The sequence below is a fragment of the Pleurodeles waltl genome, chromosome 6 (assembly GCF_031143425.1).
Source record: "Pleurodeles waltl isolate 20211129_DDA chromosome 6, aPleWal1.hap1.20221129, whole genome shotgun sequence".
Taxonomy (NCBI): domain Eukaryota; kingdom Metazoa; phylum Chordata; class Amphibia; order Caudata; family Salamandridae; genus Pleurodeles; species Pleurodeles waltl.
Window position 1 is genome coordinate 662,481,683 of NC_090445.1, and position 25,967 is coordinate 662,507,649.

The window sequence follows — 25,967 nt, forward strand, 5'->3', positions numbered from 1 at the left end:
TTGGAGTATATGGTTTGTGTTGCCCCTATACCTATGTGCTCCTATTGCAATCTACTGTAACTTTACATTGCTTAAACTACTTCCTTTTGCTATTACCTGCATAATTTTAATTTGTGTACATATATCTTGTGTATATAACTTATCCTCATACTGAGGGCACTCACTGAGATACTTTTGGCACATTATCATAAAAATAAAGTTTAAAAAATGTATTTTTAGTACTTCTGTGCATTGTGTTTTCTTGTGATATTGTGCATATGACACCAGTGGTATAGTAGGAGCTTTACATGTCTCCTAGTTCAGCCTAAGCTGCTTTGCCATAGCTACCTTCTATCAGCCTAAGCTGCTAGAAACACCTCTTCTACATTAATAAGGGATAACTAGACCTGGCACAAGGTGTAAGTACCTCTGGTACCCACTACAAGCCAGGCCAGCCTCCTACAATGTTTGGATGGTAAATCCCATGGGACTGAGGGCTGACATTTTTACACATAGAGGTGGAGCAGATATAGGGTGGACTGTTTGTGAATTTCTCTCCTGGTTGCAAACAGGAAGATTGCTCAAAATTGCAAAAGTAAATGGATCCCTGCATGAGTATGGAAGGCCCAATATATATATGAGAAAGGGTTGCCTACACAAATCTTTGAGGAGATAACGAGATTGGGTCCAATTTAGAGGAATTCTGAAAAAACCCTACAGGTGCTTACTGTGGAATTCGGACAAGGAAATTAGCTCCTTTTTGGCCATCTGTTAATGAGTGTTATGTATGTAACAACTGCAGAGGGGTGGGAAAGACACAGGGAGAGCATTGACAGATGCAAGATTGCGGATTGCATATTAATTGGGATGGGAACTGTATTTGTCTTTGATGTACGTTCTGGAGAACACTCAATGTAATGTATTTAAAAAAGACGAAAAAATTCCACATATGCTTACATGAAGATTTTAATTGATTAAATTAACTTAAACTGTTCAGGTACATCGCATGGCGAACATAGAGGTTGATGGGTGTAATGAAAAAGAGAAGGAGAACTTTTGCTAGAGTGGGAGAGACTGAATAAGAGGGGAATAGAAAGTGAGCTGGGTGAAAGACAAAGAAGGGCTGATTCAAAGTCTATTGATTTTCTGTTGGCTGCTACAATTGATTTGCCCTCCTCTGCCAAACCAATAGTGGAAAGTCACCACATTTTTAGTTTTCAGCCTTAGCAACAAACATTTCTTCACCAAAGTGCCTCCATTTGCCATGGGAGAATCCACTTCATAGAGAGAACATCTGGCAGATAATTGACCAGTGACGGTTGCTGAAGGCAGAATGTCCACCACCAAATGTGGGCACTGAAATTGACCCTCAAAGTATGGGTTCATTACTCACTTGTCTGTTCTTCCTAACAAGCTTAGGTGGGGACCCTACAGGTTCATGGACACCTGGCTAACTTCCCCTGGCAGTCTTTCTCCACCAAACCTGGTGGTGTACTACTGACCTTAGATTAGCCATTTAAGTTGACTAAAACCTTGGTGGAGTCAGAGGAGCCTCTGTTGGTGGATATTTTGCACCTATGAAACAAGATGTGAAAGGTAAAGAATGTGTGACAGAAGAAACAGTGGAGAGAATGGGCATTGACACCTACAAGGGGACACCAGGTAACCTGTGTTACCACTAGCTTTCCTTTTGGTAGTCCTGACACAGCTTTTGCAACCTCTGGTCTAAACTGATTGTTAAGGCAGTGACAGGAAAAGAAGGTAAAAGGGACTCTGATGAGCCCTATTTACTTTCTGTATTTCCACTGCTTGCCTTTCCACTAGTCTAGCAGCAGTAAATAGGAAGGTATTGTGGGAGTAAGTAAGGGAGAAGGGTACAATTCTGTGATACTATCAGTGGTCAAGTAGTGTGTGATGTCACATTCGCCATCTCTGGCGTTTTGGTGAATTGAAGTATATGGTAAAGAAAAATAGTTGTCAAGAGGTGAGGGGTAAAAAGTGAGCTCATATGTGAAAAACAGCATTTGATAGTAGAATAGAGGCAAAGAAATAGGAGACGCCAAGGAACAGCAAAGAGTGGCACAGCTCTTCTGCTTTACAGTTTGCATCTGAGGATCATCTGGTCCTTGGTGAGGATCCAAAGCAGGCCCAGGTCGTATGACAGGTGACTAAACTTATGGGCTTTGTACTTCAGCTGGCTCCAAGATGTTCCAATCGGGTTGCTTGCGGTTATCCCATTCCTACAATACAGTTGGGAGGAAATTTAGTTCAGATTTTCACCTACAAATTCTGATTTCAAAAAATGTAAAGCTGCGAGAGAGAGTATTATTGTACTTATCGTAGAAGATTGTTACTGCCCACTTTACTACTGTAAAGAGAAGTGACCAATCAAATAACATTTGTATGGTACACAGTAAGGGCTTAAACATGTGAAGGCACTTGGGCTTCAGTGCCCCTAAAATGCAGCGTACGGAAGCTGCTGTCAGCTATGAGTATGCATGGTCAGGCCGGGTATCGCACATTAAAACTTACTCGCCCCACACTGCCATGCGAGCCAAGGTGCTGACAGTTCGCCCTATGCCTGAATCACAAACTATTTTCTATGAATTCATAAAACATTTTCTTGAATTTCCAGAATTACGTCTTTGTGGATTGTGCCTACTCTCTTTCTTTATGCCCAAAATAATTCACCCTCTCTTTCCATGTGTGCCAAGGACCCCACCATGTCAGTCCCTCCCATTTCCCTCCTAATGTCTAAGTTGGAGGATTCCTTGTAGATGCCATTGAAAGGTGCAATGTAAATGTCATTTTGAACAGCCATCTTTGGAGTTGCCCGTCACAACACAACTCAAAGAGAAAATTGGAAGAACAAAGAGCCAATGGAGAGAAATGGTTCACGGATAATAGAAAGGAAGCCATGGAACAGAAGTAAGATTGAATGTGGCTCAATAATCTGCTTGAACCTTGGGGCCAGCAGCAGTCCTATGTTCCATTTTCCATTGGAGTACCAATATTAGTTTTAGTATCGAATTGTTCGATAGATTAATGGAATTATAAAAAGTAACTAGATATAATCATAATCTCGGAGACAAAATACAAAACAAACCACCCTCCCCTCCCTCCCCACCCTCCACTCCCCCACCCTCGGGAGCCGCATTTTGGAGGCGCTCGGGAGCAAGTGAGCTCCATACTCGAAGCAGGAAAAAAGATGAGTCTCCTTCGTTTTTGTCTTGTTTTGTGTTTGTCCTTTGTTTTTATTTGGTCTGTGTTGTTTAATACGATAAGAGCCTTGTAAAAAACAGGCACGTGGAAGTGAGGTTCCCGGAAAGGCAGGGGCTTCATGATTCTTTTCCCAGCTGCAGAGGCTCAGTTTATTTAATTAATCACACTCTTGATCTATTGCCTTTCCAGTAATTAACATAACAAAGTTTGATTGGGGTCTACCCAGTAACCTAGACAGACACGCAGTGTGCGTGTTGGTTTATTCAAATGTATTAAAGGCTAGCCCTACTAATAGTTTAAGGAGAGACCAGGTATTTTGCATTGTTCCGGAATTCCTCCTGCCGGAGCACATTTCCCACTGCTTCCATGGGAGGAGGTTTGGAAAATGCGACATGTATAATACCACTCTACAGCATTTATTTATTTTTCTCTCTGATTCCCTTTGCTTTCTTTCACAGTGTGTGACTATAAGAGGCTTCAACCCCTACCCCAGACCAGGGGCCAGCTGCTCTTAAAGTTTAGGGTAAGAGGGAATAAAAGTCCTTTTTTCTTTGCAGATGCAAGGGATATAATAAATAGTATTCTTAGGCACTGCGTCCACAACAATGAATAATTGCATGGTTATGATACCACTATTGACATGCATTTTGACATTTTGTGTGCAGTGGTTTGCTGTGGTTATGTTATAGACTTGTTCACGTATATATAGCCTTTGTGCATGCCATGTTTAAATCTTTCTTCCTCCTTTTCTTTACTTAGGACTACCAGAATTGAGGAGATACTCAGGTAGGTCCTGTGTGTGTTGTATTTGACCCTTTCACCGTTAATTTAGGAAAGGCTTTCTCTTCACACTACACTTAGGAGGGATCCCAGGCCCTGAAGAATGCCCCAGACCAGTAAAGGCTAGACGCGTGGGCAGAAACATTGTCGCCATTAGGATTAGAACGACATTCTGAGTCATTATACTCAATGTCCCTATTTTGTTTTGTTTTTACCAGCAGACACCATCAGGAAAAGGTGTGATCCATTTTTGTGATCTGCTAGGTAATTTTATTCGTACAACTGGATCCCTACATTATCAGCACTCACTCTGAGTTCATTTAACCACGAGGTTGAGTCGGCCCACATGGTATTGTCCTACCAGGGTGGGGATAAGTGACCAAATGATGAAGCATGACACTATAATGTGTGTGAGACCACCTATTCCGTAAGGTGAAGCCCCTGAGATAGGTCCCCAATACACGGTTATCACAATCATGTGTTATTTTTACTGGATCACGGAAAAGAGTGGTCCTCTCACAGGTTGAACAGGGCCTGCGGGTCTGTTCTTTGGCTCCCCTCCCATACTTTTTGTGTACATTGTCCTTATTTTGTACCTGATGGCAGCTTTGAAGTGTAAGAAACTTCTGAGGTTTTTCCCCTACAGAGCTGTCTGGGATTTCCTGCCTCTCTGCACTGGTCCCCGTCTGTCTTCAGTAACAATGGGTTAGTGGGAAGTTCTTTGTGTGTGAGCTGGGGCAGTGTCTTTAAAGTGCAAGGGGGCTGTGGACAGGTCTGCCCCTGCCCCAGTCATGCCTTGGATGGCCCATTCTGCCTACACCCAATCCTATTGTGTGACTGTCTGGGAGGAATACACAAAGAACCACCAACTACACTTCATAGGCTTCAATGGGACTGAAGAACAAAGAGGGGGCAGCAGACTTTAATGAGATGTAGGGACTAACAGAGGCAGCAGACTTTGGGGGGTTAGAGACATGGGAAAGAAAACTTTCATGGGAACAAAGAATGCTGTGTAACATACTTGTGACTGCAAACAACAGAATCAGCAGCAGAGTGGTATGCTAGTGTGGAACACATGGACATCTGACTATTGAAGAGTAAGAAAATCAGAGGTGACCACACCTGCTCATGGTACTTAAAAGAGCAGAGAGAGGGGAACTGACTGTCAATGCATTGAGGAATGCATAGGGAACAACAGAATTTCAGGGGGACAAGGAATAGACAGGGCAGAGCAGACTTTCAAAGTTTTGAAAATAATGCAGAAAGGGCTTTAAGCACTGTGAGCATTTTATGGGACTCACACAAACAAAGTGGACAGAAAGAACATGCAAATACTAAGGTACAGATTGTCGGGGGACTGAGGAATAGGCAACAGTAGCATATTATCAGGTGCTTAAACAGACATTTCATTTCACCCTCATGTGTAGGATGCCACCTGCTTTGGGTTTCCTTTCTCATAGAAATGGTCACCCGTCTTCTTCAAATTGGCCAAAAATAATTTCTTCCTTTGATTTTAATGGAATCTTTTCACCCACCAAAAACATTGACTTTACAATACTTGGAGAAAATGCTGAGATGTTTGACTGATTATACATGGATGGGCAGCAAGTTGTCAGCAGACTGAGGAACAATTATGGGCTGAAGAATTTAGGCACTGAGAGCAACACAAATATTTCTATGTGCACAATTACATTAAGTCATTCCTCCTTGCTGGTGGTGATTTCAGCTTTAAAGCGTTAAAATGCTGGTTACCCAGCATTAAATATTTCATATGACAGCAGACCACGCAATCCAATTTTCAAACAAAACCACAATCAAAACTTACCATAGCTGGATTATATATTGTTCTGATAACATTTTTATAAAGGGGGTACGTTTTCCAAGAAGCAGTTATTTCCCTTTGCCATAAAACATGTATGAATTATGTGCCAAGCAGTGCACTGCCGTTACCGTAAAACAGGTGTTTGCAAAAGCCAAATTAAGACCTCAGCTTTCCACCAGAGGTGGAAGAGCCAGTAGAGAGATGCAACCAGACCATTGAACACATTTGCACTGAAGGAATTATAGAAGGTTGGAAGAATCGTGGAGGTAAATGCTGAATGTCTAGGGGTAGCATCTGCTATTTGCCTTATGGTAGACCTGGCACTGCAGTTGCTTCCCCTGGCCTCTAGAGGGGGGCATGAATGCACCAGCAGGAACAAAAGTAAACGGGGTTCTAGGGTCCCTTTATTTCTGCAGTTACCACACTTTCTTTTTCCTCTAACCCCTCAAATAGGAGGCAGTTGAGGGTAAAGGACTGGAGAAGGAGTCAACCCTGTGATGCCATCACGAGACAAATGGTGTATGACGTCCGTTCCACTAACCATGGCGTTTTGGCAAATCGACATTTATGTGAAGTACTGTTCTCTGCCTCTAGCTTTCATCAAGCGTCCACAGGTTTTTCTCTTCATTAGTATTTGGCAGACGAGTCAGAAATTGTGGAGACGCAGCCATGAAGAAAAGGAAAAATAATGTCTAACTAGACTGCCGCTCTTGGAATAGGTCCTACAGATCCTGCTGACTTTTCACCACCAGTAGGTTATCTGCCAGCCTCACAACACCATGCAACTATACACCAAAATGAAAAACAGATTACAGTGCACCATGCAAATATACACCAAAAGGCAAAACAGATTGCAGCGCACCATGCAAATATATACCAAAGGAAAAACAGATCACAGTGCACCATGCAAATATACACCAAAGGAAAAACAGATTGCAGTGCACCATGCAAATATACACCAAAGGAAAAACAGATTGCAGTGCACCATGCAAATATACACCAAAAGGAAAAACAGATTGCAGCGCACCATGCAAATATATACCAAAAGAAAAACAGATTACAGTGCACCATGCAAATATACACCAAAGGAAAAACAGATTGCAATGCACCATGCAAATATATACTAGAGGAAAAACAGATAGCAGTGCACCATGCAAATATACACCAAAAGGCAAAACAGATTGCAGAGCACCATGCAAATATATACCAAAGGAAAAACAGATCACACTGCACCATGCAAATATACACCAAAGGAAAAACAGATTGCAGTGCACCATCCAAATATACACCAAAAAGAAAAACTGATTGCAGTGCACCATGCAAATATACACCAAAAAGAAAAACTGATTGCAGTGCACCATGCAAATATACACCAAAAGGCAAAACAGATTGCAGAGCACCATGCAAATATATACTAAAGGAAAAACAGATCACACTGCACCATGCAAATATACACCAAAGGAAAAACAGATTGCAGTGCACCATCCAAATATACACCAAAAAGAAAAACTGATTGCAGTGCACCATGCAAATATACACCAAAAAGAAAAACTGATTGCAGTGCACCATGCAAATATACACCAAAAGGAAAAACAGATTGCAGTGCACCATGCAAATATACACCAAAAAGAAAAACTGATTTCAGTGCACCATGCAAATATACACCAAAAGGAAAAACAGATTGCAGTGCACCATGCAAATATACACCAAAAGGCAAAACAGATTGCAGTGCACCATGCAAATATACACCAAAAGGAAAAACAGATTACAGTGCACCATGCAAATATATACCAGAGGAAAAACAGATAGCAGTGCACCATGCAAATATACACTAAAGGAAAAACAGATAGCAGTGCACCATGCAAATATACACTAAAAGGGAAAACAGATAGCAGTGAAGAAAAGGAGAGGCACCTCCTTATTTAAAAAATAAAAAGGTGGATGCAGGAGGACACAACAATGTAAAATAATAATAATAGGAAAAAAAACGCGGATAGTTCCATCAAAATGGACAGCAGATCCAATTCAGTTTCCATTTCTCGTATGTGGTATGCACCTTTGGCTGTTGAGCCTGCCTCTATGTTACTGCTCATAGAAATGCATTTTACAAATTGGTACTTAATATGTGAGTCTGAAAGGAATGCTGTCTCAGTTAGATAAAGAGTGGAAAGCCAGGTACTGCCTTTTAGCAAGCAGCTTTTACCTTGAGAGGCACATTTTGATGGAACTGAACAGGAACGGCCAAGGATCCTAGGGGCTGTAGAATATCTCTCATTATATTTGTGCCTCTGACTTGATTTATTTATTGATCACACTTCTCTTGTTACAATCATTTGTGAGGGTTTAACAATGTGTAGAAAGTTGTGTGCGACTGGGACAGGATGCTGGTTACACTGCATCCCTGCAGAGCACCCGCAGGGACCCTGGTAAGTGACATAGTGGGGTGTGGTAGCAATGCACGTCTCAGGAGATGTGATGTCATCTTTCTGTGACGTTGTTTGTACCGCTGCACTACTGTACTGCCCATTTACTCCAAAGAATCGAGAGCGTGTTGTATCCAGATCAGCACTGATAATTCATGCTCTAATTCTGAAGTAAATGACCAGCATGTGCAAACCTTCTTGCAGTGTCTGCACAAGGACTGAACCCAGCGTTGCACTGCAGAGTCAACACTGAAGTGAGGCTCGGGTACGGATGCAGTGAGCCCCGCAGTACTGCACTGACATTTCAGCTTCTAGATTCAAAGACACAGGGTCGAGAATAAACACTTGAAGTGAGAGTTTTTCGAGGCGAACAATCATCACAATAAGAGACCATAATAAATGTTTCATTTAATACCTCTGATAGGCATTCCCCACACTGTTGACTCCAAACACAGAGCCGTCGCTGCCCACTTCAATCATGGAGAGCTTGCCTGACACTTTCTGCCACCTGGAGCCGCTGCAGGAACTTGGCGTTACGGAAAATCGGTAATAGATGTCATCAGCCGAGTTCACTCCCCAGCAGTTATTAGTGTTACAGCTGTAGTACTTCAGCTTCCCTGCAATATTGTTCCAGGGAAGGGCCGACCCATCCTTAGCTGACACTGTTGCCTGCTCAGGCAAGCAAAAAATGTCATCATTCATGTTAGCACCAGAGACAAACTGGGCTCCACCGGCATCAATCTGCTTTAGAAGCCCTGGAAATAAAATGAAGAACAAAAGATGTGAGTGCAACTGAAAATAATGGACAGAAGAACTCCCCCCTCCCCCACTAAACATTATGGGGCAGATTTAAGAGCCCCTTAGTGCCTTCTTGCCAGGCATAATGTATCCAAAGTGGCCGTTCCCCCGTTAGGAGGGGGCGGAAAAATGGCACAAAGAAATCCAAGCAATTTCTTTGCGTCATTTCTTTCAGCACTTTGAATGCCTGCTCGGACAGAGCAGGTGTTAAAAGGAGGAAGACCATTGTTTACAATGGGCTTTGCAGGATTAGTGCCAATATTTTTTACACTAATCCTGCAAAGCTGCGAACTAGCGTCAAACATTCTGACACTAGTTCCCTAACTGCTGCCATGATAAGCCATATTGTAGAAACAGTGCACACATGGTGGCGTTAGGGGGTGCTAAGGGGCGCAAGAAAAGTGGCGCTGCACTGGCCCACCACTATCTGTCACATGTGAGGCCATGGCAGTAAATTCGGTGGGAGGAGAGGACAAGTAAAGGGTTCCCTTACTGGTGCATTTCAGTGTTTTTAATCTTTGAGTCATAACCATACTGTCTCGTCAATTGCAGATATTTTTTGAGAAATTTCTACTTTTTTTAACCAATGCTATTTGTCTTCTAATTACTTTACCATAAATTCTACTTAATAAAGTGCTTTCATTGAAATTCTGGGGCTTCATAAATGTATATTTTATCATTTGGCTGTAAGATTTGGTCACTGGGTGCACTGAGTGGTCTTTTGGCGGTGTTTAGTTTCACTACGGACCTACAATATTTTCAATTAGTGGCTCTTTTATTGGATCTGCAAATATGGAATGGTCCAGAGAGTCATGGGTCTCTGGATTCCACAGTGCCGTATATAGACCTATGGAACCAACTCTGTTTTTTTTAAATGCAGGCTCTTAATTTTCTTGACTTGCCTTTGCCCTATTGCACCCTTTCTGGAGTCTCTTCCTTTCAACATTTCTAGTGTTTTTATCATATCTGCTGATATCATGATAAAAAAATGCTATTTTTAAAGGCAGCATCTGACTCTCTGGCATCTCCACATAATTTATGGAGTCAAATAATGTTCTCTGTGAACCGTTTTATTCTATTTGCATTTTGTTACTTTGACACAGGATCCATGACTGTCCGCAGATCTTTTTCTAGCATATGTGCAGTTGCTGCAAAAGAAAAGCTCCCTTGTCCATTCAGTTTTTTAGTTTTTTTAGATTTTTCTCCCTTGCATCAGGGGCTGTAAATAATTTGGAAATTAGCTATCAAGATATAGCTAAAAGTACTGTGTCAAGCCACACCCAGCAACATTCTGTACAGAGAATATTTCTAAAACTACAGGAATGGTTTACATAAAAACACAGAAAGGGCCTATGCCCTGTAACGTTCTATCTTCATACCGAATTTGGTGCAATTCAATTCAGTAGTTGTGTTTGTAGCAAAGTCATGTTGGTTTTAAATTAGAAACTATTACTTTTCTGACCCACAACCTCTAGTTTGAGCCCCTTGAGAGATCTGCACAATACCTGAATTAATACTAGGTTGAAAGAACTTAGGGCCATATGTACGAACATATTTTCCCATTGACACAGAATGGGAAAAACTAGTTGGTACATCTGGCCCTTATTTTCTGCAAACTTTATGTACCTCTGTCAAATGGCTAAAGCTGCTAACCAAAATGTTTTGAATCCTCTCTAATTTTGTCCCTATTTTACAGATTTGCACACACTGGGCTGGCTACAAGGCCTAGCCATATGCAAAGCCCTATGGTCAATTCCACTGCTCAGAGCAAATTACAACATGCAGCTGTGGATGACTCATCTGTGGGTTGGCTAGGCCATGACCCAGCTCCTGTCGCTCACAGCTGAAGGCCAGTGGCTGAGTGTACAGGTGCTGGGTGTGGTCAAACCTTGTCGCACATTGATAAGTGATGTTAACAGTGATTGCCACAGATGATGAGATTTAGGATGTCATTCTTTGACAGGAGTGAGGACGTTATGATTTGCACAGTAAGACACAAAGGGACAATTTCAGTAGTTTATAAGTTTTATTTTGTGACCATATCTTTTTAAACTGTGGTTTTGAGTGGGAATTTGTGTTGTTGTAAACATTTGTTAGGTTACATACATAAACATCTGTACAGACGCACATACATATAATTTCTAATGGATACTTCTGCCTGCAGATTCTTTCCCTGTAGAATTTTCCAAGATACAAGATGGTTTCTGGAAAGTTTAAAGGTCCCATGTCACTAACAGGTGATGATGGCTTTGTGTTGACACCAGAAATGAGAGCAGACGACCTCACCAAAGCCTTGTAGCGCCCACCCCAACATAAAACATCAGTTCCCTTTTTTTCTGCACCTTCGATGCAGATCAGGACTAATCAGGACACCTCCTAAACCTCCAATGCATTGAATTGGAGCTCATGGCTGATTCTGACTCACCCTGGACCATCATCACAAAGGACTACTTTATGGAGAAGTTTGAAAATGTTTTGGATCTTAAGAAAGTGCAATGTTCTTATATAATTGCTGAAAGTTTTGATGGTTCCACTATTTATATAATTGTTTTTTAATGTGTCAATATTGAATTTAAAGGTAAGAGTGCTAACATAAAATTATATGTGGCTGAAAAAAGATTTAATGCATTAGGGTGTGTGGCCCAATGGAAGCTGGGAATAATTTTGAATCCCAGATGTAAAGAACCAGTGTCAATTATTGCGGATGTGAGTAAAGAATCTTACATAATTGAGAAATTTCCTAAAGTATTCAATGACACATTGGGGAGGCTGACAGACTTTTCTCATAGAATTAAAAGGAAGAAAGGTGTGGTGCCTGTTAAATAAAAGATAATGGGGTACCAATTAATGTAAGACAAGAACTCAAGAATATTTTGGATAAAATGGTGGATGAAGGCATAATTGAGGAGATTGAGTCATCTGAATTGGTGTCTCCCATAGCCTTGGCACTCATTGCGGGTCACAAACTAAGATCGTGTGTGGACTTGAGAGCACGAAATGCTAATATTGTAGTAGATTGCCACCCCTTACCTACTATCATTGAAGTGGTTTGTATGCTTGAAGTGGCTAAAAAAATGAAATGTCCACATTAGATTTAAGATCTGGCTACCAGATTGAATTTACGGAAGACTCAAAACATTTAACTGTATTCCTTGCACCGCATGGACTGTATCAATTAAAAAGGATGCCATTTGGATAAACTTCTGCAGCATCAATCAATCAATCAATCAAACATTTTTAGAGAGCATGGCAAATCACCCATGAAGGTCTGTAGACGCTGGAGCTGTATGCTGTTGCGTGGGGGAATGATAATTCGAACATCCAGGTCTTTAGTTCTCTTCTGAATTGCTGGAATGATGGTGCAGTCCTGAAGTGCAGGGGGAGGTTGTTCCAAGTCTGGTGCGGGAAGTAGCGTCCTCTTCTGTTGGCTCAAAGGATCCGTGGGGTGTCTGCGAGGGAGAGGAAACCTGATCAGATGTGTCTGGTCTTTGGTGGAAGGTCAGACATTTGTTGATGTTTGCTGGTCCTTCATTGTGCAGGGCCTTGTAGACATGGGTCAGCATCTTGAACTGGCATTTCTTCTGAATCGGGAGCCAGTATAGTGTTTTGAGATGGGGTCTGATGTGGGTCCTAGGAAGGTAAAGTACGATTCTTGCAGCTGAGTTCTGTATTGTCTGGAGTCTCTTCAGGAGGCGTGCTGTGATTCCTACATAGAACGTATTTCAATATTCCAGTCTACTGGTGATGAGGGCTTGCATGACGGTCCTTCTGGTATCCTCTGGCAGCCACCTGTAAATCTTACAGAGCATGCAAAGGGTGTTGAAGCAGGTGAATGAGACTGCCTTAACTTGTTTCTTCATGGATAGCTTGATATCCAGAATGATGCTGAGGTTGCGGGTGTGGTCTGTTGAGGTGGGGAGTGTGCCGAGCTCTGCGGAACACCATGTATCAGTCCATGGTGAGGTGTTGTTACCAAACGTGAGGACTTCCCTTTTTTGGTGTTGAGATTCCGACAGTTGTCCTTCATCCAGTCCGCTACATTCATCACGCATCTGTGGAAGTTTGCTCTTGTGGCGGAGGGATTGTTGGACAGTGAGAGCATGAGCTGTGTGTCATCGGTGTAAGAAATTATGTTCAGTCCATGGGATCTGCAGGTGACAGCCAGGGGGGGTTATGTAGGTGTTAAAAAGGGTCAGACTTATCCTTGGGGGACTCCACAGATTATCTTCACAGGCTCTGAGGTGAACAGTGGAATACTGATCCATTGGGTTCTGCTGGTGAGGTACAAGGCAATCCATTTGAGGGTGTTTCCTTGAATCCCAATGTGGTGGAGTCTGTTGATTAGGCTGTGGTGGGAAACAGTGTCAAACATGGCAGACAGGTCCAGGAGGATGATGGCTGCTGTTTCCTCATGGTCCGGCAGGGCTCAGATATCATCTGTGGCTGCATCCAGGGCTGTCTCAGTGCTATGGTTAGCTTGACATCCAGATTGGGAGGGGTCCATGAGGCCGTGGTCTTCTAGGTAGTGGGTGAGTTGCTGGTTGATCACTTTCTTGAGGACTTTTACTGGATAAGGGAGCAGAGAGATGGGCCGGTAGTTTTTCCGGCTTTGTCGGCGAATGTCTTTTTCAGGAGAGGCCTCATTTCAGTGTGTTTCCGGCCCTCTAGGAAGGAGGCCGCAGTGATGGAGGTCTGTTTTCCAAAGGGCTACATTTTATGTTTTCAAGGATGTTGACAACTGTGTAAAGTGTTTCCAAGATGATGTTTTGATGTTTCCAAAGTATGAAAAATAATATTTGGAACATATTAATGAAATATGTGGAGGGCTTGATATACATGGTCTGACTGTCAAACGCTCCAAATGCAACTTGTTCCGCAACTCTGTGAATTATTTAGGCCATTCTTTGTCTGGTAACTGAGTTGTGCCCAAGAAATCTATTGTAGATGCTATCATCAATGCTCGTGCACAGGAGAATAGCGAGCAAGTCCTCTCATTCATGAGGTTGTGTGAGAATTATAGCAAGTTCATTAGGAATTTTGCCACCAAAACAGAACAGTCATGGGACTTGAGAAGGAAAAATGTGGAATTTATTTGGTTTGAAAAACAGCAACAGGCAAGGTTGTTAAGAAAGCTATTGTGGAGACACCTATGTTGAAGCATTTCATTTAAACAAATAATGTATCATTACTGTGGACGCTAGCATATACATAGATGGTTGTGTGTTATCACAGAGGCATGGTAAAGAATAGTGAACTGTAGCTTTAGCATCCAGGACCTGAAAGGGGGTATGCGTTTATTGAAAAAGAGTTGTGGGCTTGCATGTGGGTTGTTGAACATTTCAGAAACTATGTGTGGGGAAGTCGATTCACATCAAGGACAGATCATAAACGAGCATCTGCGCGAATTGCAGCTGACGACCCTGGGGTATTGGTATCCTGAGAACTCATTTATCTCTCTGGAAGCTGTGCTCTGTGCACCGCATGATACCACACAATATCAGCTCACTTACCTACAAATCAGAGAGTTCCTGCGGTCCAGATACCCTGGTTTCCCTAAGGCGCCCCCGACAAGCCGCGTCTTGGAGTTACTGTACAGGTTCCCATCTCCCCGCTGCCTTATCACAGGCCTGTATGTGTGCATGCAGACGCCTGCACCCCCGTTGTTGTCTAGGGTAAGAGTGCAATGGGAAATAGATATAGGAGAGACCCTGTTGGATGATGTATGGCGTTATTGTTGTGCGCACATGCGTGAACTCTCCCTCAACTATAGACTACGATTATTACATTTTAAATTTCTGCATCGCTTGTACTATATGCTCCGACGTCTCAAGAGGATGGGCGTTCGGTCCAACAACAGATGCTACAGGTGCACAGCGCCAGAGGCGGATTTCATACACCTGGTGTGGGGTTGTGGGGCGCTGCAGGGATTCTGGATGGATGTACTGAGTGCGCTGGAGGAAATGGTCGGGCTTGAGTTGCCAAGGTTCCCTAAACTTGCTCTTCTGGGATACATCAGGGAGATCCCCCCCAAAAACAGGAGATTGGTGGGATTGATTCTGGTGCTGGTGAAGCGCAGAATGGCGATGTGTTGGGGTAGAGGGCAGACACCCCTTTGCCAGGATTGGTTGCGGGATGCTGCATACTGCCAGGAACAGCTAGTGGCCTATTGGGAACTAATGCCGCCCAACTCTCGGCGACGGGATTTGCGGTCCCCCTTGCGTCTTCCTTGAATCTGTGCAGCAGAGATGTACGACGGAAGCCACTGTAAAATTAACCGTACCGCTGCCCCCACTCCTCTCTGGTGAACTGAGACAACACTTTGCTCTTTCGGGCTGGCTGTGATACCAGCGAGGACTTCCTCTTTTCTTCCTTTTTCTCTTCTTCTCTTCTCTTTGGCTATCTTTTCTCACTCCACTGTCTCCCGAGGCAGATGGTGGCATGCATAATTGGGCTATCTGCCCCTTGTCTGCTTATACTTTGTCTACATGAAAATGTATTAAATGTAAAATCACCAAATACGAACAGTATGGTTATCTGTCAGGTTCTAACATTAGCTGTGATTTTTGCAATTTGCTCTCTGAGTGTTTTGCCTGATGCATCGGAGCTGTTTCTTGTTCTGTATAACATTAACTTCATAAAAGCAATAAATAAATGTAAAATATTTTTAAAAAAGGACAGAACACAAACCACTGGTGAACATAGTAGGGGTGTGGAACGCCACCGCACGCATTGCCAGATTATCTTCAAGGCTGCAAGTTTATTGTTTTGAAGCTGAATTTGTTTTTGTAAAGTGCAGTGTGATGACTGATTTCTTAACAAGGCTACCTTGCTGGTTGGAGGATATGAATGTATGTGTGAGTGAAACAGACATGATTGCTACCATAAAATATGTAGTTGCAGGGAATTTTGTTGCCATTACAGAAGAGAAATGGGCAGGAAGTGAAACAAGGTATATCTTACGGCAACAGGTAAGGAATTGTGTGAAGAAAAGTTGCCCTAGGAGGCAGTCAATTTCTCCAGCGTTATTACCATTTTGGAAGGTTTCAGGAGAATTAGACGTGGAAGGTGGATAATTATTCAAACGAAGGCAAGCGTGTTCCTCCATTTGATATGCAAAAAGTGATTTTCTGTCTGGCTTGTGAGAAGCATAGTGCCAAATTCACTATGAAGAGGCTTATCACAGCATCTTTTTGGTGGCCAGGTTTGGACAAGATGGCAAACAGGGAAGTAAGAGTGTGATCAATGTGTTAATGGTGAGAAAACCTTAAAGTTTCCCATTCACCTAGCTGAAATTCCTGTGGAGAAAAATTGCCTTTGACATTTCTGATCAATTTTTTTCTTTACCTCAAGAAGGAAGCTTTAGCTAGAGAAGAATGTCCTAGTGTTTTAACTATGGATAATGAAACTTAGCTAAAGTCCAGAGAAGTGGACGGTTTTCTCAAACAATGTGCAATATGGAACGTCACTACCACATTATATAAACCTTTCAGTAATGGATTAGTAGAGAGAACCAACTGTGTTGTAAAGGATTATGTAGTAGAGGCAGATAAGAGTGGTTGTCAATAGAGGAATGTGTTAAGGGAAAATTGTGAATGTCCCATATTACACCTCATCATCTTACAGACATTAGTCTATTCAAGTTACTTAAAGGAAGAGATCCTATTTCCATGTTGTTCCCTTGGCGGTTCTGGAAAAGATGTGGTAATAGCAGATGAGAGTACGATGGGATAGTATGAGCAGGAGTGTGGAAAAGAAACAGAGGGAGACTAAAGAGTGGTATGGTGTCAAATGGAATGTTAAATAACCCATGTCTGTTGTGGAAGATTGGGTGAGGATTCACAAAGATGGTATACTCCATAAAATGAGCCCAAGTATGGCAAGACGATGAAGATCATTAAGGTGTTTACTAATAGCGTTGTTACACAAGATTCTAAAGTGTGGAATGTTAGAAGGGTTACAAAAATATGTCAAAGTTTGATCCGATGGATTGTGTGCAGAGAGGTGATGAAAATGACAGATTTTGTCAAAAGGTTGACAAAATTGTATCAAAGGGGGGAGTTGTGAATGCTTCTGGTGATGAGGACAGTAGAGTGGACACTGGAGTTGAAGGACACAACAGCGTGTTGGTGGAAATGAAGTTTTGGGACAGCAAAATGAGGGTGAAGTGGCAAGTGAGCAGGGTAATGGCTGTAGTGAGCATGTGTGTGCTTCAGTGGCTTAGAGGGCAAAGAACACAGGAGTAGGAACAGACATTCTCGCAACAAATATGGAGATTTTATTAATACTTGTTAGGATATTACTTGTCAAAGTTATTTTCTGTCCTGTATTTTAAGGGGAAAGGTGTGATGTAATGAGCTTACATCCAATTAGCTATTGTTTATGTTTAACTGAGGAACTGTCTCCATGGTTCCCTATTAGAATGTCGCATGTTCATTCATTTCTCTTTTGACTGCCTGGCTGAAAGCAAATGCTGTGCTGTGCTGCACTGATAAAAGAGCTGTCAACTTTATCCTGTATTTTATCACTTTGCAACAGCAGATAAACCTCAACACCAGTAAAAACACATCAATATTATTCACAGAAAGAGGATCAAAAGGCATCCAGGCCTGTCCCGCAATGGAAAGGAGATAAAGCAGGGGAAAAAGCAGTGGCTACTGAGAGGTGACCCTCGACTTCAAACTTAGCTGGAGAAAACGCATTGAAAAAATGTACCAGAAAGCATCAACACCGGCTGCAATCTGGCCGTCTCTGTGGACTGTGAGTGCCTCTGTAGAGAAAGATGTGCACAATCAACGCAAATATTCGAGCCACAATGACATATGCATCACTGATATAAAGCGATTGTCACTAGAAGTATGGTAAATCTCTGCAAACAGTACAGAACAAGGCCCTATAGATAATGAGGCTTAGCCTCGGTATGAAAGACACTGCTGTCAGAACTAGTCTGACAGCCAGAAAGGAATGGATCAGGGTGGGCAGAGGGGGACTGGAATTGGGTTAATAAAGGTAGTTGAAACACTGCCGCAGAGACTCCTACATGTAATGCACCGCCAGAGGCCTACGATCCTCTACAACGGAACAAGGGGGAGGGCACATGGGGATGAGCAATGCTGGGGAAATGTGCGCGCCCCTCATGGTGGTGCCCGTAGTTTCAGAGTCCTTTTACTATCATTTCATTAGTGTTATATTTTATATACACACGAACAATTTGATAAACTGTTTTTTTGACTGATCTCCAAATGTCTATTAAGTGCAGTTATATTTCTGATCCAAAAAATCAATAAAGACACATTTTTTGTGTTAAAACCCCCAACTGCAGTGTTGAAAGGAATTCGTGGCAAACCAGGGAATAAAATCATGTTTTGCAAGATCAGATTGTGCTGGGTTTCTCCACCAATATCCTAGTTTTAGAGAATAACAGAAGGAAATTTGTTTTGCACTTGGTGTTACGCCATTTTACTCTGGCTTTGCCACATGGTTCTAAGGCAGACAGAAAGCTGAAGTAAGAGCAAGATGCATTTAAGTCACAGTAGATGTAAATATAAACAAATAGATTCCAAAACTGAGCATGAGAAAGAGCCAAATTCCTTCTCTACTGAGAGAGGGATTTTGGCTTCACCCTAATGCTGTTATCCTTGAATACTGCACTTAACAAGGCGGATGAACACTTCCACTAAAAACAGAGTTCTTATGTTGCAGTTTTTGCTATGTAGGAAAGCTCAGTACAGCAGGCGTGAGATGGTTAATGTGATAAGCTAATAATCAAGGCTAAATGCCTGATCTGCTTACTATGAAAAGTTCTGACAAAGTAGTGCTGATTTAATTATTCTGAAGTAATAGGCATGGAAAGGTGGATTGGTATTATACAGTGTTAAAGCCCGAAAACAGATATTTTGTTACATAGAATATCACAAGTTACTAGAGTAGGCACAGATTTTGATATTGGTTACACCCTTCCACAAATCCTTGGGGTAGACTTGCAGTGTGAGACTACTTGTTAGACACTTGTGTGAGCGTTTGTGTATTGTTTTGGCAAATGTAATTGTGTACGTTTGTAATTGTATGACTGCATGCTTGATTGTTTTCTTGTGGGAAATACGTGCTCAGTGACCAGACCTAAGTTGGTTATAGTGACAAGCTAATGATAAAGGCACTAAGCTTGATGAGTTCAATCGGAAACTTAATGTCAGTTTGATCTGATCTGATCTGTTTATTACCAAAAGGTACAACAAGGGCAGTAGGTCTAATATGTGAAAAAAACATGCTAAATGTATTTAAGGGTGGATTGGTATTACACTGTATTTGATTTACTTGTAAGCCCCTTGTAAAGTGGTATACCATATACTCAGGGCCTGTACGTTAAATGCTATTAGTGGGCCTGCAGCACTGATTGTACCTACCACAGAAGTTGCCATTCAAACCTGTCTCGTGCCTGCCACTGCAGTACATGTGTGTGCAGTTTACTGCCACTTTAACTTGGCATTTAAAACTACTTGCCAAGCCTTAAGCTCCCCTTTTTCTTACACATAAGTCACCCCTAAGGCAGGCCCGAAGTAGTCCTTAGGGCAGGGTGCCTTGTAAGTAAAAGGCAGGACATGTACTTTTATGTTTTACATGTCCTGGTGATGAAAACCTCTTAAAGTCATTTTTCATTACGTTGATGCCTGCTCCTCTCATAGGTTAGCAGTGGGAATTCCCTTATTCCCTTTTAAGTGGTAATTCCTTATCAGAAAAAAAGTAGCTTTGTCATGTTTGGTATGTTTAGAATAGTAGTGAAAAATCCTACTTACTGATGTAGTTGGATTTTACATTACTATTTTAGAAATGCTTATTTTAGAAAGTGGGCATTTCTCAGTGCTTATAACTCTTGTGCCTTGTAGCCTGTCTTCACTACACGCCTAGGCCTGGGTGACAGCAACACTTACATACTTTCTAGACGCCCGCAACACACGAAGGGCTTGGTGTGACAGGGGATACATCTGCATTCATCTGCATACTAATAGTCTTCCTGGGCTGGGAGAGAGAGCGATAGTTAACCCATGTCAATAGGTTGTGGCCTGCCCTCACACAAAGGGCTGATTTACAACTTACTGATTGTCTAGAGCCAGGGCTGGACTGAAAGGAATTGTTGTGCACTTCTAAAGGTTCCTTTGATGTCACCCCTTCATCAAAGACGTTTTTGACTCTAAAGTACTGGAACTCCGACCCAACGTTTTTAGACACTCCGTGGGTCTTGTTACCAGGCGCTGCTAGCTCCATATGGTTCACATTGCCAGAGAACTGCTGTGCTGCCAGGAGGAAACACTATTTGGACTACGTGCTTTGTTGTGCTGCCCTCCAGCCTGTTAGGCTGCTGGAGAGACTGCCACCCTGCAATTAGACTCGTGCTGGCCTGCCTTCCTGCTCCTCACCTTGTGCCTCAATATTCTCCAACGGCATGTTGGCTTGCACCTTGTTCTCCCTGAGGTCTCAGGGACATCCAAGACCTAAGGATCCGGCTCATTTCCAGGTGGGTCTGCTGGGATTCAAGCGCAGCGCTCATTTGCAGCTCATCGCACCATCTTTCGAATGCCAGTGCTCCACTTTGCGGGAGCATTCCTGATTGCTAGCTGGTGCTGCTGGGGATCGAGTACAGTGCCATGTTGCAGCTCATCACACTTTTCTACTTGTGTCATATGAATGTGAACATATATTCCTGTTACCAAGTTCACTGAGAGTGTGTACGTGTTGGAGTATTCTCTTGTGCACAGACAGTATAGTACTGCCTATGTACATTAGATTACATGAGCATTGTAGCAAATATGTTGCATAATTGGTCTCACAATGATATACTACCTTAATTTTGTATTTTCTGTATGTGAGCCCAGAGATATACTCTGCAGTGTTCCTTCCATAAATGCAAGCTTTACACTTTCCACATTTCATAAAACCTGGACATTGACTGATCCCTTTGTTTTTACTTTTTAACAATCTCAGGGTTACTTTTAATCAAAGCGTCTCTCATAGACCTTGCCCTCTTGAAAGTTATACCCGGTCTACCTGGAACCAAATTGCCTATCACTGGGTCGCTCTTAACTAAGTGCCAATGTTTATTCAAAATGGAGCGTATTGCCCCTTCTTGCTTACTATAATTGGTCACAAATCTATAACTGGAATAAAATGTAGTCTGTTTATTCTTTTCTGACCGAACAAGATGGTATCTCATGGTTTTGCTTTCACCTTGTGAACTGGTTCATCAATACAATTATCAGTGTAACCCCTTTACAAAAACGTCATGGGTAGCTCTTGCAAGGCATGCTCTTCCTGTACCTTCTCACTGCAGTGACATCTCACTCTAAGTGTTTCTCCATGCAGAATGCTATACATCAATTTTTTTGGATGAAAACTAGTGCCATGTAAAAGTGTGTTACCTGCAGTAGGTTTTCTATACAGTTTTGTGTGCAATTTATTATCTCTTACATACACTGTTAAATCAAGGAATTGGACCTCAGTTGGATGGATTATGTTTGTGAATTTCAAATTGAGGGTGTTCTAAGAGATCTTACTAACAACATTTTCTGCACTTTCTCGAGTACCTTTCCATAGTATAAAAAGATCATCATTGTATCTACTCCAGTGAACGATGTTATCCTCCCACTGAGAGTGGAACTCATTCCAGATTACCTGCTCCTCCCACCAGCCCAATATGCAAATTTGCACAGCGGGGGTGAAGCAAGTACCCATAGCTGTCTCCCTGATTTGATGGGAGAGTTAACACCCCCCTCCAACAAGTATAGCCCCGGGGAGGTGGTGGTCCTGAGGCTACAGGAGGTCCAAAACAGACCCCCTATAATTATTTCTAATATAGCCCGGCACCTTATTTGTTAACTGCCTGAGGGAGGTGGTGGTTCCCAGGGTGTGGGGGAGTGCTGTGCGGCCACTGCGCATCTTTTAATATATCACCCTGGGGTGGAGGTGGTCCCCAGGGATGTAGAGGGGGCTACAGGAGGTCCGAAACAGACCCCATATAATTGTTTCTAATATAGCCCTGCACCATATTGGTTAACTGCGTGAGGGAGGTGGTGGTCCCCGGGGCGTGGGGGTGGGCTGTGCGGCCACCGCACATATTTTAATATATCACCCCAGGGAGGTGGTGGTCCCCAGGGCTGTGGAGGGGGTGACCCCCACATTATAAATGCATTTTGCCCCAGGTGGTTGGGGTGCCCAGGGCCCGGGGGCTGCGCAGCCACCTGCACAATTTCTTTTTTTCCAGGGAGGTGGTGGTCCCCTGGGCTGTGCTTACCAAAAACAAAAATATTGTCCCTGAGACCTGACCTACCCAGGGGCTTATGTAAAAACAAGCATGGGAGCCCATGCTCGTTTTTTTTTAAATTTATTTTTACTGCAGATCCGCAACCCCAGGACTATTTCATGGCAAACATTTAAAAAAATGCTTTTTAGCCATGTGGGGGTCAATTTTGGACCCCAGCACCAGAGCTAAGGGGTCAGGGTGTTCATACCCTTCCCTCTTTTGTATTTTCTATTCTTTTTATCTGGGACTCGGCTTCAGACAAGTCCCAAGATGGCTGACAACACCTCCTTGTTGAAGTTTTGGCAGCCAATCAGATCTCAGCACGTGATCGGGAGGGGGTCATGAATCCTTTGCGTCCCTAAATATATGAACGTGGATTTCCTTAAATTTCTCAAAAACCACTGAACGGATTTACACCAAACAGCAACAAACATTTGCAATGCAATGGGTCTCGCGTTTGTTTGAGTTAGAGCTATTAGCATTGTAAATTCCTAACTGGACTTTTCTTGCCATACATGGAAAATTGAAAATGAAAAGTGAAACAGTTGACACAAGCGAGCAGTTTCAAAGCGCCATTGCCGCCGTGAGCATGAGCACGAAGGAGAGACACAAAAGGAAAAAAAGTTTGCTCACAGTCAAACATATCGACAAAAGTGCAGTTATCCATGTAACTGGGTTGATGGCCAAAGCGGTAACAAAACCGCCCCAAGGAGAGACAAACATAAAGCATTTACTAATGATAACAAAGGATTTTTGAAAGCAAGCCCATGAACAAGTGATAGTGCTGCACTCGATATGTATATGTGGAGAACCGAGACAGGAATACAGACTACTTTAGGCCCCTCTTTAATTGAACAGGAAAATGCACATGCAGGCAGGCAGTGAAAGCATGTTTTGCTGGTGGAGACACCCAGCTGGCCTGCCGCCTTGTACGATTCTTAATCATTACCAAACAGAAATTACAATCTAACAGTTCACTGTCCATCTGCTAAATTGCATTGGTTACTGGAATTTATAAAGTGCTTACTTTTATGTAACTGGCCCTATTCTAGACTGCTTTCACTAGTCAGCTGTGTAATGTAGTAAAAGCTGCTGGCTTTGTTCTTCGCCCTGCTAACTGTACAATGTTGGCTTTGCTCTCCGACTTGTACCCTCAGCGGACATTATGATCTTATAGCCTTTTAATCTCAATAATGAAGCTGCTTAAAGTAGATTTTATTTTGATATCCTTTTTTATTGATGTTATTGGTACATTTTTAGTATGTTCACGATTGACTTTCCTCATAATGTTGAACTGTATAATGGACTATAGAAAAACAGGACTGGCACCTACCAGGCCAAAGTTCAATGGACATCTTTAATGCACTAACTAACCCTGATTAAGGACATGAAATGTAATAGGCGGGATAAGTGTTCCATAAAGTTCTGAGATGTATTCATAATAGACACACGGTGATGCTACCTAAGTGCAATTTATCAGTTGCAGGCATGAAGTTGGCAGTACACAGGAAAGTCATTTCTAGCTGGATTGCTGACCTCTGCCTGATCCTCAAGGTCACAATCCCACAACTGGAGGCATAACACTGTGCTCAGTTTGTACCATTTTATGGTACTGATCACTTACTTTTCCTACAACATCCTGTGTGAACAAGCTCTTTAATTTCCAGAATCAGCATTGGGATTTTCCAACATTTTTTTAATGCAGCCCCTAGAGCTACTGCCTGTTGTCAGAAATGGTCTGCATTACTTCATAATTTCTAGCATAATTGTGTCGTTGCTGTTAGAACCACTGGTTTTGTGACTTCTTCTATAACAAAGCATACAGCAAGGGATATAGACTAGAATTAAAATGTATTGTTGCTCACACAAGGGACTTGTATCAGGAACTACACACTACACACTGTGCTGGCTATTTTCTCTAATTTCTGGTCAGTTCTAACTGCCTACAATATAATCGTTCGTGCAGCTGTTTGTATACAACTTTGGGACATACCTTTTTTTGCATAAAAGGCTGAGACTTTACCTTTTTGGACTGGTCTGCTTCCCTTCATATAAGGAAGTGGGTAGAGGCTTTGCAGGTTATAGGGATATGTGAGGCAGCCACTCAAGTTAATTTATTAATTCATTCACTATCAGTAAGCTTGACTTATACCTACCGTCAGTCTGGACCCATTCTGCGCCCACAAGTTTGTAGATGTTGTTGTTTCTGTTCACGCCCCAGAATCCACCAGGGCCCACTGAGATGTGTGAGAGAGAACCGGGGATCTGCGTCCAGCGGCCACTGTACAGGGTATAAATGTTCTCGTTTGCATTCACTCCGGCCACCTGCCCGTTGCCAGCATCGATCTGCTTGAGTGCCCCGGGCACCTGATCACAGTTCAGCTGAACAATCTGACCTAGAGGTGAGAGTGCAAGAGACAAAGGTTTTACACAAGGTCAGTGGTGCTGATTTTGTTGGAAGATTTCTGCATGCCATTTATTAATTCACCCTCGTTACTCGTTTGTGAAAGATCTTTGATTCATTTTAATGTTCATGAATGTTTCAAGGATGAACACTTCAAGTCAGTCATTACCGGTTTGCACAAGGGTGTTACCATGGGATCTGGATAGACCTGTTATACTATTTATGACAACTCATTCCAGGATGCACGGGGGCATTTTGGTTTGAGCAGGGAAGCAAGTGGGGGGAAAATATAGCCTGCTCAGCCAGAAGTCAGCGCTGAGAAGGCTGTTTTGTAGTGCCTTTGGGTGTTGCTCATCTCTCTACCGCCTGACTCCCTTGAGGTGCTGTGGTTCGTTTTACTCTTACACACAGAGACGTCCCTTACTCTGGAAGCACACTGAATAAGAAGAAATGTTGGCACCTTCACTGCCTTCTGCTGGTGAATAAAACGTGAATAGGAATAGGTAGCTTCTCCTAGGTTTTTTGGCCAGTTCCAGTATTTAATTTGCAGAGAAATAAGTGCCAACGCACTTGTCATAAGACCACAGCAGCTTGCACCACCCATTGCACTTCTAATGACAATTCAGAGTTTTTATACAGTAAAAATTACTAATACCTGCCACCTAAGCTAGTTTTATAGCTGTGGATCCCAGGTATTAATAATTTTTTATGTATATAGAATTATTAAACAACTGCTGTTGTGTTCATCAAAAAATTAGACAAATAGCACCACCATGTGGCTGGTTGTCATAAGTCCCAGCTTTGACAATTAAGTGCTGGTGCCGACCACTGGGAACCACTGGCTTAAATTAAGCACTGTGTAGTCCTCAGCTGATTACATCAGAGCAGTGACAGACTCTGAACACAAACATTCCTGCACCTCCCCTAACTCACCTGTATCATCTACAACTTAGCTCCGCCACGTTGGTGGCAAGTTGTCGGTAGGGGGCAGGGAGCTGTTGGAACATAGTGGCAGGGGATGAGCGGAAGATGGGAGGGGAAAGAAAGGGCTTGATGAGGTGTTAAAAATTGCACAGCTGACATGTAAAGAACTATTAAAAGCAACTTAAATGTAATCACTGGAACCGTGCTAGAGGGACACTGATGTTTGCATGACACGAAGACAGGTACCCTGGGCCGGCTCCCCATTACACCTACTCTCTCCTAGTTATGTTTGACAATATATCTTTGGAGAAAATGGCCTGAAGA

General features: G+C 42.6%; 1 protein-coding gene across 1 annotated transcript in view; it reads right to left on the minus strand.

Annotated features, from left to right (window-relative positions):
* Window positions 1-927: 927 nt before the first annotated feature.
* LOC138300119 (fish-egg lectin-like) overlaps window positions 928-25,967 on the minus strand; it is a 66,813-nt gene continuing 41,773 nt past the window's right edge. The window contains exons 2-4 of the mRNA XM_069239038.1: window positions 24,472-24,711; window positions 8,642-8,981; window positions 928-2,219 (exon numbers count right to left, since the gene is read on the minus strand). Of these exons, the coding sequence (XP_069095139.1) occupies window positions 2,075-2,219; window positions 8,642-8,981; window positions 24,472-24,711 (725 nt within the window). The 3' untranslated portion in view covers window positions 928-2,074. The remainder of the gene's footprint in view (window positions 2,220-8,641; window positions 8,982-24,471; window positions 24,712-25,967) is intronic.